The sequence below is a fragment of the Hesperophylax consimilis genome, chromosome 29, assembly GCF_061612785.1.
Source record: "Hesperophylax consimilis isolate HC1 chromosome 29, BYU_Hcon_1.0, whole genome shotgun sequence".
Taxonomy (NCBI): Eukaryota; Metazoa; Arthropoda; class Insecta; order Trichoptera; family Limnephilidae; genus Hesperophylax; species Hesperophylax consimilis.
Genome location: NC_142864.1, coordinates 15860745 through 15882429, shown reverse-complemented (window position 1 = coordinate 15882429; position 21685 = coordinate 15860745). Strand labels below are relative to the sequence as shown.

Sequence of the window (21685 nt, the reverse complement as noted above, 5' to 3'; positions counted from 1 at the left end):
ATTTGTTTTTTTTTTTCCATTATTTCTGGCTTTCACCCTTCAAGGGTGTTCTTGGCCATCATTTAAAATTATGGAGAAATGAAAGGTGAATTTAAATATTAATTTTATTTAAATAGGCAAATTTCAAAATTATAATGAAAATTGTAGTTGAGTTCAAACGTAGTAGAGATGACGTGTTCAATTGAGGGGAGGCAATTTTAGATAAGGCTTGATAGAAGAGAGGATATTTGTTTAGAGAGGGACAACCAAAAACTTTATGATTTAAAGTTCCCACTTTTAGACCACAGAATGTACAATCTGGGGAGTCAAGCACGTTAATTTTAAAAAGGTGGGAAGGAACGGAACAATGTCCGATCCTCATTCGAATAAGTGAAGAAATTTATCTTTTGGAAAAATGGGGGAGTTGTTGAAACCTCGGTTTTGATGGGATAGTCCTTTGTATTGAGGCATAGCAGGCTCCCTCCCATGGATTGACTATCAATGTGCCAATACTCTGCCCAAACCTTGCGGGATCTATCTTTGATGATGGAAAAAATGTCAGATAGGGGAATGTGGTTTAACACCTCGTATGCCGGGACCGCATATGCGCGGCCCATACTACTTTAAAAAAAAAAAAAAAAAAAAATTATATGCGATTTTAACCCTTATGTACAAAGAATTTGTATGGAGAACAAGGTCTCAATCGCTTGAGCTATTCTCGTTCTTTACGCATCATATTTCAGAAAGACTTGTAGCTTCTTCCACATCTTAATATTAATTTTTCTCTGGGATCCCAACACAACATAAATAACTGTCAAAGTGAAACATCGCGGTTCTATTTTAAAGTGCCAAAACGAAGTAATTGATCAATAAAACGTAAGTAATGTTTTTTTTATACATAGTTTATTGTTCACGGCATGTGTTTCGGTAAATTTAAAATACGAAAACTCAAAATAACCGAAAAAATATTACCTCAAAGTATACGCCATGTTTTCGTGATAAAAATTTTCGTTTTATTTCTAGCTATGTTGAATCATATATTGTGTGATTTGCTTTGTTTCGTATCTCATTTTGCAGATAAATCAATTGAGAACATATACCACAGCTTTCGATTTGTCCATATTTAGTTAATATTTTACTAAAAATGATATTCCGATGTCTCCGACCGCTAAAAATCTGCCAAGAAATATTTTTACATTTCTCTATCGATATTTACGTAAATATTGACTAATCTAATAAGAATTGTACATTATTATGTAAAGAAAACTATTGAGATTGTGTATAAAAGCCCTAGTTTCGTCAATATTTAGTTAATATTTTTTAATTAAATAAATTCCAAACATCGGAAACCTGCACAAATATATGTGTACTGTTTATATGTATGTGTGAGAGGCCATCTTGAAATGACATTTGCGCCTGCGCGAGCAGATATCAACGTTTTTTACAAATTCAAATTTTGTATGGGCGGTACTGGGTTCTTACAAAATACATTATTTATTAGAAATATTTATTTCTAATAATATTTATTAGAAATATTATTTTTTATTTATAAAAATGGTAATAAATATCACAAAATTAGATCAGTTATATAGGGTGTGCAAAAAAGTACTAACAAACTTTTTTTTTGTTTAGGTATAAAATATTTATACGCGTATTGATGATTATATTATATAATGAAATACATGATTGTTTCTATTGTTATAGAATGGAGATTCCAAGACCGTCGACGGAGGAACAGACAACAGAAGAAAGATTTTCAGTAATTGCGACGGTATGTTGTGTATTAGTAGTAGTTCTATAGTGGTTGTACGCTTCATCCTTTCCAAAATTGAAAGACATTCGTGTAACAATTAATGTTTACAGTTTCAGATTCCGGGATGGCAGGCTGACCCGAGACCATCAACCTCCTCTACGCATCGGGCTCCAAATACTCAGGTAATTATAATAACACTTGGCTAACTTTTACAGCGCCATTTTTGTCTTGTATTACCTCAAGGACGCTTTACATAGCTGTATATATATTTTTTTTCTTTTCTTTCTGTCTATAGGAAACCGACCACGTCGTTGCGGAGTTCTACGGATTCACTGATAGCGAGGATGAATCCCTCGCCAGTGATGTAGAACTTCCGTCAATGGTGGAAATGGATGTTCCTGAGGATGAGTTGGAGCCTTTGGAGGAGGGGGAGGAGGAGAATCCAGAGGAGCAGACCTTCACCTGGTCCGAGGATTTCTCCACCTTCACGGGTCAGCGTGAGCATTTTGCCGTCCTTCAACCTGGCCCATCACCCGACGTGTTCCCTCCGACAGTCGCTACATCTCCATATGACGTCTTCTTATGTGTTGTTGTTTATGGTTTTGGTTATTTGTTGAATGTGTGTTATCATTTGTTACTTGGATTTTGTTATCTGTGATTGTAATTTGGTACTGGTTGTTGTTATTTATGGTTTTAATTATTTATTGAATGGGTGTATTTGTGCATTATTTGAATAAAAATGTTTACTGAAACAAGTGCATTGTGCATCTTTGAATTGTTTGAATTTTCGTTTCCATTCATTGTATCTTCCACTTTTGAGGAGGACAGAAACAGTGTCTAAAAATTTGAATATTATAATAATAAATTTATGTATGTGAAAAATGATTTTTTTCGCAGTCTCTCGACCAAAGATTAAAAAAACGTGTTTCATGTACCTGTTCTAAAACTGAAATAAATATGATGATTTTTTTTTCTTATTTATTTTGAACCACACAGTATCTGAATTTAAAAAAAACGTATTTAAATAAATAAATAAATATTAATAAAAAAATATTAGCAAATTTTATTTTTATTCCTCGAGTCATGATTTTTTTGTCACCCTGTTCTTTCGAACACATCTGTACACGGATGCCGGCGGCCATTTATAGCGGGCGAATTGACAACAATGCAGAAACGTCGCGAATTTTTATAAGGTAACCTCTTACTTCTTTCATTATTTTTGATATAAATTGATTGTGGAAATAATAGATTTGAGGTATCATCAGAAAGATAGTTTTATCTACATTATTTTGATGTAATTTTTATAATATTTCACCCAAGAAAAGTGATGAAAATTTACTTCGTAAGAAATGTCAAAATTTTTACGTCCTAATGAATAATTTTATTATTAGCATTATTTATTTACAGGTTTCTTGTACAAAATAATATTATTAGTAACAACAGTTGTATAAACTACCGAAATCTGGAAGAATTGTTATCATATACTTATAAAATACGACACAAAAATTTTTTAAGTGGACACTTGACGTTTGATTTTTTTTTTGAATAAATGAAAATATTTTACATTTTCAAAGAAGTGTCAATGGCATTACTTCTTCGAAAAAACCTTTGGATTATTTTTTTTCACGAGGGGTGTCTATTCAGGTTTGTGTAGAAATAAAAAAATCAGTTAATTTTCTTATGAATATATTTTTTTTACATTTGTTTGCCGAATGGGAAAATTTTTACACTTTTTTTTGTTAAAGTTAGCTATTCTGGGAAAACTTGTAACAATATTATCATGTAATATATATGAATAATAAGATACATTATCTGATAAACAGAAAACAATCGCAAAATAAACAATTTCTTTGTTTTTAAACGGATGTTTGACCAAAAGGCAGGAGAGTAATTTGCGCGCGGTTTTTTTCAAAAAAGCTTGGAATTTCCGGGCATTCAACAGGTTAATGAAATTTGTTCTTTTGTTAAAAAAAATTTGCAGGCAGCTGGTAAACGTTGTATTAATACCTCCTGGCATATATCCTGATGCAATGATCAAAAAATATTCTCATATCTCGGTCCTAAAATATATAGTAAAATCCCCTCTCAGCTGTAACTGTGAATTGTCATCCTTCGGTCCAAGAGTGACAAAATGGTTGTTGGATCTAGGCAGGACTGATTCCGAAATGATACTAAAAAATGTAATTTGAAATCACGAACGCCTCCATGTATCTTTATGTATCTTTATTATGTATCTTTTTATGTATCTTCGTTTTAACATACTTATTTTAGCTAGTCTTAAATCTTGTATTCGTCTAGGATAACTTGAAACCTGTAAATTTGACTGTCCTGAAACGGGAATCCTTCCTAGTTGGACAGTCGAAATCATAAAATGTAATCAATATTATATTATAAAAAAAAAAAAAAAAAAATAAATGATGGAAGACTCAGCTAGCAGAGGATTGACGCCACCACACGGGTGGGAACCCGATGCATTTGTCCACTTGGCTATTAACTGGTCCTACCTTTGTAAGGACAATGTGTTAATGACGACACTCACCCAGGTTTCTGGTCTTCTGCTTGTTGGGGTCGTCCATGTAGCACAGGTGCTGCAGGTAGGCAGCCGCGTTGGCCTTTACCACGGGGCTGGGGCTGTCCAGGAAGCCAATTACCTCGGGCAGGTTGGGGTCCCTCCACTGCAGCCGGGGGGCGTCGCCACCTCCACTCAGCATCCCTAAAACAAGTCATAATACAATCAGTCAAGAATATAGGTACAGCGCTCTCTCAGTAAACCACCACCTCAAAAACCGCAAGTGTCCAATATTCATGAAAGCGGAAGATTATAGTGCGTACGTACAAAACATTTTTTTGTTTAAAGTGAGGCGTCACGTTTACACTTGCGAGAAGACTCTATTTTATAAACTTATTCAAACAAAAAAACATGACAATTGGAACGTGCCACATATATACTGTATCGTAAGCCGGAAATCGTGGGATCAAATCCCGTTGTGAGCATTTAAATTTTATTTGTGTTATTTCACAAATCACTCATTTAAAATAATGTAAAGCATATTTGAGCCGCAAATTACTGTATAAATGTGTAGTTTTTTAATGTCCGAAACAGAACTGTCACTAACACAAGCAAATTAAAACTGAAAAATAAAAAAACTAAATCAGTACATTGTAAAAAATTATAGATCAACAAATTCAACAAAAAAATATTTGCACAAGTATTTAGCAAAATAAGCACATTTAATTAATTATTCATACATTTGTATAATTAACAAGGAAATAATGAAATATCAACACGTCACATGATTTGTGTGTATAATCAAAATGACACCTGTTCACTGTTTTGATTGAGAATGCATATAAAATAAATAGCAGAGAGATAATAGAAATACAATGTTTGTTTGCGTTATCTGAAGGAATTACAATTTACTGCATACATATAAATATTGCAAGTTAATTAAATTTTAATTAGCAGATTCTATGTACGGGCTCACATACAACTCAATCTCATGAAGCAGACTTCAACTGCTGTGAACGGGTGTTCAGCTAGTCGGTAGAGTTTCGTGCACGTACACCGGTGCACAGGGGATCAATCCCGCAAGCTCTTCTGAGCAGGCCCCATTACACCTACTTTACACCAGCTTAATACTTGTTATTAGTACTTATCATTTGTACTAAGTGGCTTAGTAAAACTAAGCTTCAAGCATTATTTTATAATCGATAATAGAAGAACTAAAAAAAAAATGTTTGGTTCCATAGACATTCATAGAATTTAAATTCCTGGATGAATTTGATAGTTGTTCCGGCATTCCATCGCCATAATCAAAAAACAAACAAAGATAATATAAATAAAGAACATGTATGCTTGCTTAACACTAGCTGTGGTAAGTGATAAGTGCTAAGGCTGATTTTAGTGTCACGCCGACCGCACGCGCACCGTCGGCGCTGATGGTCGAGATATATGAACTTCTAGGAAGCGTTTTTGAATGACGCGTAGCTATCAGCGCGCAAGGTGGTCAGCGCTGATGGGTACGCGGCCGTACGCGTCGCGCGTCGGCGCCGCGTAGCTGTCGGCGCTGACGATCGCACGAGCGCCTCTGCTTTCAGTGAGCGTTCTAGTGTCGAGCGGAGCAGACGTCATCGCGTGTACAGTCATGGCGAATCGCGAAGTGGATACAGGTCGAGTTATCGATGAGGTTCGCCATATAACAAGACAAAGTCTCCAGCAACGGCTCTCTGCTCAATCAATGGATGAACATGGAGTCTTCGTCGTCGCCGGTTTTTATTTTTTTGGGATAGGTAGTACAAAGCAGTAATAACTAATACACTCCGTATTTTGGTCTTCGACTGTACAGTTTGGTGGTCGGTACGATACTGAAACGAGCCACGCTGAACCTCAGCGCTGACCAACTACGCGCTGATCTATGAGCGCTGACGGTGAGCGTGACACTAAAATCAGCCTTAGGAGAATTACGGTGCGGGTAACTTGTCATTTAGTAAATAAGTTGGCTTCATTATTCACTTGCACTTGTAACTTGTCATATGCACTATAATGCTTGTTTACACGTGGGTTACAAGTGCGAATGATATTTGCGAGTGACAAGTACTTAGCTCGTGTAAACTAGGCATTAGAGATGGCAATGTTAACAACGGAATGTAATCTAACGAAGCGCCCTTGAGTGGAAACAGATCAATATTTTTTTTTATTATTAATAATAATAATAATCATAATAATTTTTATTCCAGGATGTGGGGAGGTTAGTGCGATCCCACACATCCCATATATATATACATATTTTTTGTACAATAGGTATGTGAAAAATGAAAAAATATATGAAGAAGAATAAATTAATAACAAAGTAATTAACAACTATGCAAGGCGTGGTCTTGAGTGAGCTTGGGCCCAGCGCTCACTCAGGAGTGGCATTTGTTGCTGGTAGGCTGTATTGAGGAAATAATTTCCCTCAGGGCCTATTTCATCTTTTGGGATGTTGTGGGAAGGTAAAAGGTATAAGGGTTGGGTTAGTTTAGGTTCTAGGAATCAGTATGTCCAGGAATGACGGACATATGAATACATCCCTCTCACTGCGGCGCAAGGCGATAGGTCGAGAGACCAGTTGGAGAGGTCAAAGGGTCTCCCCAAACCAGCCTCTCCCGATCTGGCACGCCAGGCAGCTAGTGGGCAGGCGCCGCTAATTCACCAAACGTAGCGAACCACTTGGGGTGACCTATGGCGGTACCCAACCCCACCTCCCAAATTGATTGGATAAAATAAAGTATATAAACCTACCCATAGTCATGCCGGCCATTTGCTTCTGCAGTTCTTCCTCATCCCCGTACATTGACTGACCGCCCGCACTCCCCATCGCACTGAGGCCATTTTGGGAATCCTGCAATTACAAAATAATATTATACAATTAAATAATATTATACAATTAAATAATATCTTACAATTATGGTCAAATTTATCCAGTGACTGATAGAATGAGCATTAGTAAATGTCATCTTCTTGGCAAACCTAGTGGTAGACCTCGGACATGAAGAGGATAGGGTTCTCTCAATATATGGATAGTTCCCGTGAACACTTAGGCAATGGGCCCATTGGGCTTTCTCCCATTTCACCTCATTTCTTTGATTTTATTTCAAGGTTCCGTGAGGTTCCCGGTTTTGCTGCTAAGAATCCCCTAGGAGTATCCTATAGCAGAAAGGGTTTTCCCATCGGAAGTCCCTCTTTATCACGAGGGAAGAATTCCCTTAGGTGGTCTCAGCTCTCCTCTCCACTCCCCCTTCTTCCGATTCCCCGAAGGGCCCAAGAGTGCAGAGTCCATCGAGGTGGCCTCAGCTCTCCTCTCCACTACCCCTAGGTTCCCCAAAGGCCCCTAGTTTACATCCATTTATGGTCCAACGAGTATCTAGGTAAATAGAAGGTCCCGAATAAGGAACAAATACTCGTATCTCAGAAGCACCGTTCCCCAGGGTCATTCGGCCTGAGTGTTGTAGCTTATGTCTTGGCTTGGGATGGCTATTGCATGTCATGTTTCCACTCCCTGGTCCTCACTAAACCACACCCGGTGCAGTCACAGTCGCTATGCATATATGAAGCACAAATAAATAATTCTGACTTGAATCACTCTGTGAATGTGGACATATTCCAACAACGGAACGCATCATAGAAGAATGTCACCTTTTCCAGGAGGCCTTTGACTGACTCAATAACCTCAACTTCTAAACTAAGACCTCCACCAATTCTCCTTCACCATACGGAGAAGACAGTGTGACAGAGTTGCATTAATGCTGATTCACTGTGCTATCTGTAGTGGTCGTACCTTGAATCCTATGGGCATCATCTGGTAGGGCTGATAGGGGTACATGGCGGGGTCAGGGCCGGGCGCTCCGCCCCCCTGGCTGCCCCCCGTCACGGTGCCCCCGTACTGGTCAGCCAGGGAAGGCCGCGGGGAGGGGGCTCCGCAGTAATGCTCCGGGGGCAGGGCGAGGCGGCTGACGCTCTCCACATCCTCGTATCTGGAAAATTTATCATTCTTAGCAGTCAATCTTCGTAAGGTTTGTAGACGAGTTTGTACATGTGTCGTGGGTTCAGCAAAATAAGACCTACATTCATTGCAAGAGCAACAAATTGAGATTTTTTTCTTATAATGGAAATAAGTAGTACTCAAATACATATCACTAAGTTATATGTAACCTCTAAATCATTAAATCAATGTACACTTTCTGTAACAGTGTGGCGGTTCCTAATTACTGCAAATAATGATTCCAGGTAACATTGTTAGTTTCGCAGACGATACTGCTTTAATATTTGAGGGTAAAACCTGGAGAGATGCTTTTAACAAATGTGACTTAGGATTAAGAGCAGTAAAGAGTTGGCTGAATAAAAACATCTTATCTTTGAATACAATAAAAACTAAATATGTATGTGACATTTAGTATATCATCAAAAAGTCAGCCTTATGGCACTCATAATCCAATTGTAAATAATTGTCTGCAGAATTGTAATTGCCAACCCTTGGAAAGTGTAGACTGTATCAAGTATATTGGTGATTTTTTAAAATGGAGACGTACACTTATTTTTAAAGAACTTAGACACAAATTGGACAATAAATTAAAAACTGTCTATTTTGCCTTAGTCCAATCTCGATTTTCTTATAACATATACTGGGGATCATGTCTAAAGTCCAAAGTAAAACCACCAAATATTACTCAAAAATTGATCCTTAAAGTTATGAACAAAAAAAAATCTGTTATCCATCCAACCTATTTTATAAGGAATCTAATTATATTATATCGTTGAGTTATATTATATCGCCCGGAACGCACGTCTTTTTTGTCGCGCTACAATTTTGTTTCTGTTTCCTATTATCAGCGCTTGATAATAACCGAAATGGGTGACAGTAATGAAATTTTGATTGGGCTTCACCTACTAACGAAAACGATTGAAAGTTTGAGTGACAAAATGTTGTTTTTTGAAAGGGAACAGAATTCCCTTAAAAATTTACTGACAACGTATATCGGTAGTGTTAAAATGTGTACATGCACATGCAGTGTCTCTTCGTCGAATGCCGCAGGTCCGGTGCCCCCCGACCCGCGCGTCTTGCCCGCCGCGCCTGCAGCCGCCGCACAAGCGGCCACAACTTTACTACGCTCGTCCCCCTCCGCCCCTCAGCTCTCAACAGGGCCCAGCGACGTACAGCCAAACAGAGCGGCTAGCCCACCGCCTGCCATCACCCAAGTTGCCTTAGTCGGCCGCCCCAACGCTCGTAAGATTACCACGAGATCTGCTACAAAAAAGGGCAAATCGGAAGTAGACCCTCAACCTACTATAACATCTGCTTCAACGGCATCCTCTGTTCCAGATCCATCGGTAGGGACTCAAACTACCGAAATGGCCTCGACCTCTTCCTCCTATGTTAACCGCTCCACCACCGGGCATACCTCCTCCACCTCCGAGCCGCCAGTCAACAATTCCAGCGATTGGAAGAAATTGACGCTCAAGAACCTACCGGTCTGGTTGCCGTCGAAAGACTGAAGTACATTCATGCTTGGCAATTCGACGCCAGCACCTCAACCGATGACATTGAAAAATTCCTGCGTAATACTGACAACACTTTAAAGTGTGACGTTACCAGACTACCGTCTCGGTCTGAGTACGCTTCGTTCCGTATCGGGATCCCGGAATCAAAATTCGCCACATTTATGGATCCAAACTTATGGCCAAACTATATTTCGTTCAACGAGTGGTTTTTTCGCAGATCATACCAACAAACCATAGCCCTTCACGCACAAGGAACGGAAAGTAACATCTACTCTATCCGTTTACTATCAGAACGTGAGGGGGTTGAACTCGAAAATGAAAGTATTTAAGAATAATCTGTTTTCTCGATGTAATGTCGATGTACTAGCAGTAGTATGTAGTATTACTTTATGTTTGTGATCACTATATGTTTTGTTTCACTCAAATGTAAATTGTTAATCTCGATACAGGCTTAGACCTAGTGAGGTTGATTTTGATGAGAAAAAACACTATTTATGCATAGTGAGATGCAATAAATAAATCATTATTATTTATTTAATATTGTATTTGTATGCCTCCCTTGAAAGAATTGAGATTTTATACGGATTAATATTAAACTATTTATTCATATTATATATCTACGGGCGCAAACAAGTAATAATAATAATAACATGACATTTATATAGAGCAGTTTAGTGTCATTTCACTTCAAGTTTAAATTTATTTATTTATTTTTTTATAATATAATATTGATTACATTTTATGATTTTGACTGTCCAACTAGGAAGGATTCCCGTTTCAGGACAGTCAAATTTACAGGTTTCAAGTTATCCTAGACGAATACAGGATTTAAGACTAGCTAAAATAAGTATGTTAAAACGAAGATACATAAAAAAGATACATAAAGATACATAGAGGCGTTCGTGATTTCAAATTACATTTTTTAGTATCATTTCGGAATCAGTCCTGCCTAGATCCAACAACCATCTTGTCACTCTTGGACCGAAGGATGACAATTCACACAGTTTCAGCTGAGAGGGGATTTTATTATATATTTTAGGACCGAGATATAAGAATATTTTTTGATAAGCCGCTCTGTTGCTTGTTGGAACAAATAAATAAATAAATCGTAGATTATAATGTACATCTCGTTTACCCTTAACCAAGTGGATTTTTGGAAAAATAAGGCCAACCCTGGTTTGAGGGTTGTGAAAACAAGTAGAGATAACAGATTATTTTGTAATTTTTAAAACCTTCATAAAACAACTTTTTGTTATGTCTGCACGTAAACTCAAATTACACATAAGACATCTCTACTGTTTTATATAACATTTAGAAGATGCTGGGTTGTCGAGTTTACCTGGTGGGGTGCATCTGGTGATGTGGGTTGGGGGAGGGTGGAAGAAGTCGAGGTCCTCCCATCAGGCCCGGAGGGGGGGAGGCACTGCGGTCGCTCGGAGATCGTGCACGGTCCACGTATTCCTGAAATGCGTACATTATTTGAATCCATTTTAGCTATGACTGGTTTATGTCAAAGAACCTGGAAATTCAAATCAATACAAGCAACGCTTCAATTCTGAATGGAGGTCTTTAACTCACACAATACTGAAAGTATCTGGAAATCAAGACATAATAAGAGTTTATTTAATTATTAATTGCAATTATTGTTTACGTCAAATGGTTGCTGTATATTCAAGAAGCTGTGAACGTGGGTCTTGAAGAGACTGGTAAAGATCGGCAAATCAGTCCACAGCCGAGCTGTTGAACTCGAGAACGAGTTGTAAAATCGATCCGTTCTCATGTGACAAATGTTGGTGGTTCCTGACTGCACCGAGGCTGAAGGGATCAACGAAACTAGTTCCTCAGAGCATCTTCCATTGAAATGGTTGTTTTTTAGGTTCCAAGCCAGAGGTAGCTGTCAAATTCAATAATATGCGCATGGCGTCAATAACATACCTGTCCCATATACTGGGCCATCTGTGGGGAAGCCTCGGAGAGGTATTGGGGTGCAGCCCCATAAGGGTTGGTGCCGTAGTGTGAATAGGTCTGGTAGTGGGGTTGGTACCCTCCAGCATCACCCATCATCTACAAACACAAACATGTCAGAAGTGTTAATGATCTTATAACTAGTTTCACTATATTTTAATTTATTTTATTAACCCATACAAATTTGTATTTGCCTCTCCCAATCAGGTGCCCAGAGTCAAGGAGCCTATAGTTTGATTGAATTATTTGTATCTGTATTTGAGGGATTTTGTAATGCTGTGAACATTAAAAGCAAGTTTTATCTGTATTTAAAGGTTCTCCACAATACACAAATAGATTGATCACCCACAAATTTTTCTTCATTCGCATGGTGGGGGGGGTCAGAGGGAAACATCTGGGTCTGTGAGCCAGTCTTGCGTCGCCCTGTGGACTTCATCAATCCCTGTGAGGAATCAATGGACGGAGCATTCATTGACCACATGTTCGGTGGTTAGCACCGCATTCACAAATTAAGGTCCTACTTACGCATCATGCACACAGAGGCTGTGGATGCACTTTATCCCATTGATATTGGAAGGAGCAAAGTTTACAATGCTGTCTCTCAGTGGGATCATGCATGAGAAGGGGATTTCTCACGTCAGCTGATTGCCACTTAAGTTTCCACCTATCTTCTGGAATGACATCTAAACAGGGAAGCCTCTGTCCTTCCATCCAGAAGAGTTTTCTGACATACGACATCACCATGCAACGGTATTACAATTAATACGATAATTATCAATGCTATTGCAACTTACGTGTGGGTATTTATGCGTGTTGGCCACCGCCATGTGCCCCATGTGGTTGTACTGGGTGGAGGGCGGCATAAACATGCCTCCGTACTCCGGTTCGGGGATCCCCGACACCTGGTAGTCGCCACCCTGGAATAAAGTCAATCAATGGTCATTATGAGACGACTTCTAGTTAGAGTGGTTATTAATTTTTATAGGTGACTAGAAGTCTTTTGAAACTTTTTCCAAACCCCAAACAAGTCAGACGAACGATGGAGACTCACTGATGGAGCTAGTAGGACTGTTAGCAGGATACTGCCACCTCAATTATTAAGATAAAAGATGTGTATATTATTATGGTATGCACAATCACAATGTTAATAAATATGATATTATTCATTGAATCGATGAAAATATGATAATGAAGAGAATCAAATTAAATGATGTCAATGCGACAAGCAGGACAGAAGAAATGAAGCTATTGCTTGTCGATATAACAAAATTTGAATTTCTTGTTAAGCAGTCGGGGCAATGGGTAGTTAGCAGGCTATATTTATAACAGGTAGCTACCTACCTACAGTGTCAATGTCTCGATTTGATGGGAAGAAGGTTTAGTTTTCTGTCAAACCGTATTGTGGAACCAGGAGATCGCCAAATACAATCGTGGAGAACTTCAATGAGCTTACAGCTTGAGTGCTTACATGAGCTGAGCAGACCATCTCTGAATCAATCAGTACTAATTACTTCTTCCATTGCCACAACACATATTGATGATCATTTCAAAGATGATGTGTTCTTACTTGAATGTGACTGGTGGTATGTATAATAATATACATTCAATGGTGTTGTTATCCTCAATATAATACTTACATAAAGCGCATTGAAGCCATCCAAAGAAAATTTGTTCATCATTTTCAGATAAATATTGGTAATGATGACATAAACAGCTCTATGGACTAAACCCATTAAAAACTGGAAGAGATATAATATATATCTCCATAAAATTATCAATGGTTTTATTGATTATTCAATTGCCCCTTTTATCTGAGATTAATTTTAAAGTCCCAAGTTCGAGAACTACAGATAAATCAATTTTTCATATTTATGAATGCTCTATTTACAACAGACAAAACGCTTTCATAATCAGGGCATGGAACTTATTTAATAAGAATTTTAATGATATTGACATATTTTCGTGTAATTCAAGAACATTTAAAAACTATATACTAGCTAACATTGAATAAGCAAGTTATCATATTGTTGCTATGAATCCTGTTCAGTTGCATACCATTCATTTTATAAACATTTATTCAGTTTGGTTTTAGGTGTGTATTAGTCATTATTGATGTTGTTAGTGTAGGGAGGATAATTTGTTTTTTATATATTTTCATTTATATGTGTTCTTCTCTAAATAGTATAAAATAAAGTCGCTATCCGCGTCTGTCTGTTTGTGCCTTTAGTTCTTCTTAACTACTCATCGGATTTTGATAGGGTTTTCATTATCATTTAGAGTATTTCCGAAGGAAATATAATACAAGCATATTATATTTATAGAAAGTAGAGAAAAATATTGAAGTCGTAAAAAGATATTTTTTCAAGCATTTACATTGCTAACGCTGGTTAAACCTTATGAGACTAATGTAATGTGGAATTGCATATCTTAAAAAGGCCTACAGAACCACAATGGTATATGTCTATCTCCTAAGGATAACCCCAGCAACGGGTACACATCAGATAGTATATCTTATTTTACTATTTTTCTAATATTTACAATTTTTAATATATGTTAATATTTTAGCCCACTGGTAATGGACCCTTAATTTCTAGTTATAATTTGATGTTTATGTGAAGATTTATCTGTCATTAAATTTTATTTGTATTATTTATTATTTATAGATGTAAAAAAGTTAGTTCTGAGTATAATAGTTCAATATTCCACAAGGATCCCACTTGGGTCCACTCTTGTTCGACATTTATAGTAATAGTATCTGAAATCCCTAGCTTTATACATATCAGATGTTGACACTAGTTTTCCTTTTATTTTCCACTAGTTGATGTGTACCCAACGTTGCTCGGGGACTTATACATGGTTTGTCGTAATTTAAGTTTCGAAGTTCTGAGGGCTTTTTAAGATATACAATTATGTAGTACATTGTAAGTCAGTAGTTCTAGTATTAATTATTTAACAGTATCAATAGGTGAAAGTGGCGGATTATAGTGCAGACATACAAAATACGCTAAAAATTAAAATGAAGTATATCGTAAAAAACAAACACAGCTATCAATCCATTTTTTATTATTATTGTTTAATGAGCAGATAGCATTCTGCTGATGCGCTCATATCTGATTTCACAATAAGTTTAACAGTAATTGAGTTGTTTTAAATTAAAATAAGTTAATCCTTTCTTCTCTCCAAATAAGAATCCAATGGAGCTTTAAATTGGTTTGCGTTAGTAGCATCGATGACATGTTGTAGAAGTTTTTAGTTTAAAGTTAAGGCGTAATGTTTTTGTGTTCAGGCCTGATTTTTTGCTTTCAACTATTAAAAATAATTATGGATTATGGTATTTGTCACAGAGAGAGTACTTTATTGCCGTCATAATCAAAAAGTTAGCTATAGCTTTATATTTGCAAGTCACCAGTCTCGTACATTAGAACGTAACTTTTGCAAATTTCTAGCTGCCTTTTTGCTTACGTTGGCAGTATATTAGAAGGTTAGATTGTGAGGTTATGTTACCTGCATCATGTGCGGTGGCAGCTGCTGTTGGCCGACGCTCCCGTCTGGTCCGGCGTGTCCATTGCTTCTCTCGTACACTTGCTGCTGTTGAATCTCCGCCCTCCCCCTGCAAACAATACATTACTTCTTCAAAATATAGCTCTAAGCCATAAGTTCACACCAGAAATGCTTTCCATCTAGATTTGAATGGAAACTGTAGTCGCCACTGACTTTTGGTTCTAGCCCATTTAAGCCCTTTTTTCTCAAGGATACGCAAAACACAATACTCTCAAACAACTTGTCGCGCAGTTTATACCTTTTGCGTTTCGACGTGTACACATCGCTACTGAAATCACACGACTCGCGTTGCCACCAATCAATCATTATACTCGAATCGTCATTTTTATATCCTTTCATTCTTTGTTGACTGCTTTCTTCATAGCATTGATCTAAAGCACAAACGCATTGTTACAAAATGACTGCCACAAGTGACGCCATGTTTACAGTCTTGACGACGTGAGTGGGAACAACCTCGTACAAATGAGTTTACAAAACATTGGCAATGTGTGTGGGCATTAGCACACGCTCTATCTCTCTTGCACTTGCCTACAATGAAAATTTGATAATGATGATAAAATACAGTTCTGTATATGAAATTTACTTCCGATCGGTCGGACTTTTGGATGACGAAACATACACATCGCATTTCTTGTGTTCTTTTATTATTCTATGCTATAAGCCTTTAGAATTAAATTTCAGACAGTTAGATGACAATTAGGACAATAACAGATTCTTTCTTGGTAGTGAATCAATTCAGTCCGATTGTCCTAGGTAATTCAATTCTTTAATTTGATTCATCAATTCTTTAATAAGATGATGGCCGCCCAAAGTGGTTATACTGACTGTAGATTCATGATAAGCTATCTAACTAACTACCACAACGCCTGGAGAAGCAGTCGATTTAAAATTTAAAATTTAATTTAAAATTAGTGTGAATTAATTTTTAAAATACATAAATGAATTAATTAATTTTTAATATATATAATGGACAAAAGAGACATCTCTGGTCATTTTTGGATGGATTTTGCTCTGCAGGTGAATGGTAACAGATTACCGACACCTTTTGCATTGATCAGATGGATTCATCCAGTTTGTATCATTTGTCAAAAGAGGTCTATTGAAGACTAAAATGTTTGAAATATTTTTTGACAATAAATGTCACAAATCACGGCAGTAAGTATTATTACAATGTGCTGATTCATCATTAATAATTCTACTCTCTTGAGAGCTGGTGACACATTTTAATCTCCTAGTGCGAACTCAAATATATTTTGTGCTGATTGAAGATCAAGGAGCAAAACTCAATTGCAAGTGCTATTTTCTGGTGAGTCTTTCTGTTCATATGTATTTTGGTGGCTGGGTTATAAGTTGTGTTCTCCTGCAGAGTGAATTCATTGATCAATCCTTTTTTTCACAGGGATTCAAAATATTCCCTGATGGTCTGTGCTATTTACACGCCAGATTATCACCAACGCCATTTCTCCGCAGGAGTATGCAGAGAGGATATACCGCCACAAAACTCTGCCTTAGCACACGCTTCTTATCGACTTCATTCACATTGATAAATCATCCCGAACATACTCTTCCGTTATTCTAACTCTTGACATGGCCCGACACTCAAGTATTTGGTTCACTTTACATCTTCTTAGGATGTCACCGATTTCTTCTATCTCTTCTATCCCACGGATATAATTTCTTAGTCATCCAGTCTACTTTCTTTCATCCTTCCTCTGCCAGTTCCATGCTTCACCGCCTTACATAGAGCTATAAAAATCAATTAAAAATATGTGTGCAATCTCTTCCAATCTTAAAAAAGATAATAGGACATACTAAACGGATTCAGATAAATTATATTTATAAATGTGCATGCACTCTTTGCTTATCTTCTATTCAATATAATATACGTATCATTTTCACTAATGAATAACAGACAACCTAAAAAGATAACGGGTAAATTAATCTAGGTTAAAAAGTTAAACTTATTTTCAAAACTCTTATTTTCTAATTCAATAATTTAACTTAATTTCAAAACTCTTATTTTCTAATTCAATAATTCAATTTAATTTCAAAACTCTTATTTTCTAAATCAATAATTGAACTTCATTTCAAAACTCTTAGGACGGGTTGTTTCGGAGAATATGAACAATTCATCAAATTTCAATGTTCATTTACGGGTTCTCTGAAAGTCCTATTCAAGTTCTGTTATTATATCATTATAGGCTAGTTGCTTGACAAAACTGAAATAATAACAGAACTTGAAAAAATCTTTCACAGAACTTGGAAATCAACTTTGAAATTTGAAGAATTGTTCAAATTCTCCGAAACAACCCGTCCTTATTTACTAATTCAATAATTGAACTTAATTTAAAAACTCTTATTTTCTAATTCTAAAAATATATATGGCATCTTTTCTTAGCTTTCGACATTTGAAAGGATATTTCAAAGCACTATAAAAAGGAGTGTAAGGAGAATATATGATGCAAATGCGAATGGTAGCAGAAGTCAGGGACGCCTGAGGAAGACATGGCACGATCAAGTGAATCAGATACTCGAGTCGGGCCATGTCAAGAGTCAGAATAAAAGAAGAGTATGTATGAGACGATGTATGAATGTGAATGAGGCAAGAAGTGTGTGCCAAGACCGAGTTGTTTAGCGGTCCGTCCTCTCTGCATAACCCTTCGGGGAAACGGCGTGATGGTTAGTTAGTTAATCTGAAGCTCATGACAGAAGTGCTGTTTATAGCCAAAAATATTTGTGTTGATCTAGAAATTCGAGACAGAAGAAAAATCTGTTCGAATTTCATGACACCAGAACAAAACAATATGTTCAACTGGTATTTCAATGGAAGATGCTCTGAGGAACTAGCGTCGTTGATCCCTTCGACACCGGTGCATAGTCGGGAAACACGACAAACGCACGCCGAATGTTTGTTCAAGGTTGACAATTGTCGCATAAGAATGGATCATATCTATGACTCCTTCTTGAGTTCAACAATTCGGCTGTGCAACGAGTGTTTCCTCCCTCCTACAACAATGTTTACTCCTCCCGTTCCTCAAAAAGACCCTCCACACAGCATCCCCAGAGATTAAAATAAAAAATTATTTCTAAATGTCTCCCTTGTAAAGTTAAAGCAAAAAAATTACTTTACTCTGTGATATTTTTATAAATAATTTCAAAGCTCCATAGCTCACAAATAAAACGACATTGCACGCTAAAAATAGTTGTGTTTAGGTAGAAATTGGAAAAATATTTGCTAATTTCATAATGCCAGAGCTCGCCGACCAAGAGTTTTTGATGAAGGGCAAACAAATCTACATATTATTATATTTTGCTTGTGACCTCTCCTCTATCATTGGGGCAATACACACTGATATTTGGGATTCATAAACTACTTTAACAAACACTAAAGCTCACAAACAAACACACATTGTATTTTAACAATAAGAAACACTTACGATTTGAAGTTTACCACAAACATCTTAAATATCAGCTGTCCAAACTAATTGACACGCCAAACAAAAGCTGACATAGATACCTCACAAAGAATCACTATTATGCGTGCGCAGATAGACAAACTAAACCATCTGCATCACTGCAAGTCTCAAACAAGAATGGGGAAAAGACCGGTGACTATTCATTAGCATTATTAATAATGTTATGCCTGTGTCAGTTGGTAGATTTTTGTGGTCGTGACTGTACAACCTATTCATTGATTCGGCAACTTCTGACGACGGTGGGTATCGTTATCTCTTATGCAGTCGCCACACATATTTTCAAATGCGTAAGAGGAAGCATTCTTGAAACGTCATGAAGGACTGAATAATTTGGGGAATTTATCAATAATTTTTTTGTATGTTATAACCACAAGTCCCAATTGCTCTTTTTTACATTAACTCAAAACAGGAGGCCCAGGTATATGTCATCTTTGGGTGTCGTGTGTGTTAAGGAGTTAACCTAGGTCTTGAAGAGACCAGAGCTGGTAAAACTATCAATTCAATTTGGGAGGCGAGTATTAGTACCGCCAGCCCGGGAACCCTTAATTGGATAACCAATACCTCTGCCATAGGTCACCCCGAGTGGTTCGCTACATTTGGTGACTTATCAGGCGTGCCCGGCTCCATGGGGTGAGGTTCGTCCAGGTCTTAAGTGGTAAGAAAATATTTTCCTAAGGGCTTCCTGTGTGGAATTTTATAACTTTGGGGAAGGAGATGTGACAGAGGAAGGTTGGTAAGTAGTCACGAAACATAGCTTAAGTTATTTCAAGCAACGATTCCATTCAGAAAGGTTTGTCTCTCACCAGGGCAATAAAATGAGAATCTTCGTGTTACATTGCTCAAGAGCCTAATGAAATGCCCGACTATTCAGATTTAGTCGGTAAACATGAAGCAACTTTTCAATTCTTAATTGTGGTCTGTTACCAGGGTGGTACTGAGTCTTCTACTATGGAATGAGGTATGCTATACCAATTTAAATAAGAATAAATTGTATATGTGAAAAATCCCATCAAAATGATGCATATTACAAAGTTTAACCTTTAACAAAAAAAAATGTATAGTCTATGGAAATACAGTAAATTTTGTCATAAATTATCGATAAAAAGTCGTAGCGGGGATCCATACCGGGGGAGCCGTATCGGGCAAGTCGTATCGTGTGAGCCATACCGGGGGAGCCGTATTGGGCAAGTCGTATCATGTGAGCCATACCGGGGGAGCCGTATCGGGCAAGTCGTATCATGTGAGCCATACCGGGGGAGCCGTATCGGGCAAGTCGTATCATGTGAGCCATACCGGGGGAGCCGTATCGGGCAAGTCGTATCATGTGAGCCATATCGGGGGAGCCGTATCGGGCAAGTCGTATCATGTGAGCCATACCGGGGGAGCCGTATCGGGCAAGTCGTATCATGTGAGCCATACCGGGGGAGCCGTATCGGGCAAGTCGTATCATGTGAGCCATACCGGGGGAGCCGTATCGGGCAAGACGTATCGTGCTAGTTATACCGGGGGAGCCGTATCGGGCAAGTCCTATAGTGCGAGCCATACCGGGGGAGCCGTATCGGGCAAGACGTATCGTGCGAGTTATACCGGGGGAGCCGTATCGGACAAATCGTATAGTGCGAGCCATACCGGGGGAGCCGTATCGGGCAAGTTGTATCGTTCGAGCACAGTATTTTCATAGTTCATACGCTCGGAGCTCATCGCTTCCCTACATTTGAATCTGCTCTTTATTTATTTATTCAAAAAATAGTTTTTAACATAATCTGCACATCTCACTAGGGCATTCCTATGTCAAGATGAGCAGCTTTATAATTAATCATTTTAAAAAATACATAGAAGTAAAGTTAATATAATAATTAAATTAAATTTAAAACCACAAAAGAAAAGTTAATGACACGGTTGTGTCGAGACCGGTAGCAAAAATAAACAACATTTTAGTAACAAATGTACGAAAAATAAAACAAAAATGTTTACAAAAGAAACATTGTTTCAAAAAAAAACAAAACTTTCTTTTCGGGATCACAGAACTGCAATCGTTAATAAATCCCTCAAACTACTTGGTTTCATCACTAGAATCACTTTGGACTTCAAAAACGTAAATACCCTTAGAACTCTTTACTGCTCCTTGGTTCGCCCCCATCTTGAATATGCTTGTGTTATTTGGTCTCCTTTTTATGCTGTTCACATTCGACGCATTGAATCTGTTCAACATTGGTTCGAGGGATTGCTAGGAGGCTAGGTTTAGAAAAAGGCAAATACTCATGTGATGAAATTGAACTAACTCTAAACCTCTCTCCTTTGGAAGTCCGTCGGGAAAGAAATGACCTCATTTTCTTCTTACAAAATTATAAATGGTATTATTGATTCACCTACTCTACTGCAACTCATTCCCTTCAATATCCCCTCGCACAGACTCAGAAATAATGAACTGCTATTCCTCAACCATCATTCGACAAATTATGGATATTATTCACCATTGTCCAGAATGTGTAGACTGGTCAACTCAAGTCAAAACCTTAACTTTTTTGGGATAAGTCTGAATGATTTTTGCCAGTCGCTAAACAAGTGACGGAATATTATAAGTGTCCCGTGGTCCTGACCCACGGCGTATTCTTGACTTGATTCGACTTGTCACTTTATTGTCTTATATTATATAGCTACCATATGTCTTTGCTTTCATGTACCTTTGTCTACTCCTGTATTTTTCATTTTACTTTATTTGTGTTATTATTTTGTAATTTGGACGATGTCCGTTAATAAATAAATAAATAAATAAATAAATTGGGCAGTACGTTTATAGTACGTTGGCAACAATAATATTTTTCTGTAAACCAAAGTACAAGGTACCTGTGCTGGCTTATCAGACACAAGCATAGGGTAACCATACTAACAATTACAAGATGGATAGTATGA

The 21685-nt window shown here is 37.4% G+C and overlaps 2 protein-coding genes across 3 annotated transcripts in view; one reads left to right on the top strand and one right to left on the bottom strand.

The window, feature by feature from the left end:
• The window catches only part of p120ctn (adherens junction protein p120), a 54127-nt gene that overhangs the window by 12949 nt on the left and 19493 nt on the right, over window positions 1-21685 (bottom strand). For both annotated transcript variants that reach the window (XM_089649220.1, XM_089649221.1), the window contains exons 3-9: window positions 15240-15345; window positions 12530-12652; window positions 11706-11834; window positions 11110-11231; window positions 8050-8245; window positions 7014-7113; window positions 4272-4445 (exon numbers count right to left, since the gene is read on the bottom strand). In XM_089649220.1, the coding sequence (XP_089505346.1) occupies window positions 4272-4445; window positions 7014-7113; window positions 8050-8245; window positions 11110-11231; window positions 11706-11834; window positions 12530-12652; window positions 15240-15345 (950 nt within the window). The remainder of the gene's footprint in view (window positions 1-4271; window positions 4446-7013; window positions 7114-8049; window positions 8246-11109; window positions 11232-11705; window positions 11835-12529; window positions 12653-15239; window positions 15346-21685) is intronic.
• Window positions 628-3724, top strand: LOC149409912 (uncharacterized). The gene is made up of 5 exons (XM_089649059.1): window positions 628-855; window positions 1684-1750; window positions 1843-1914; window positions 2028-2229; window positions 3714-3724. The coding sequence occupies exons 2-5, from the start codon at window positions 1685-1687 to the stop codon at window positions 3722-3724; spliced, it is 351 nt and encodes a 116-aa protein (XP_089505185.1). The 5' UTR covers window positions 628-855; window position 1684.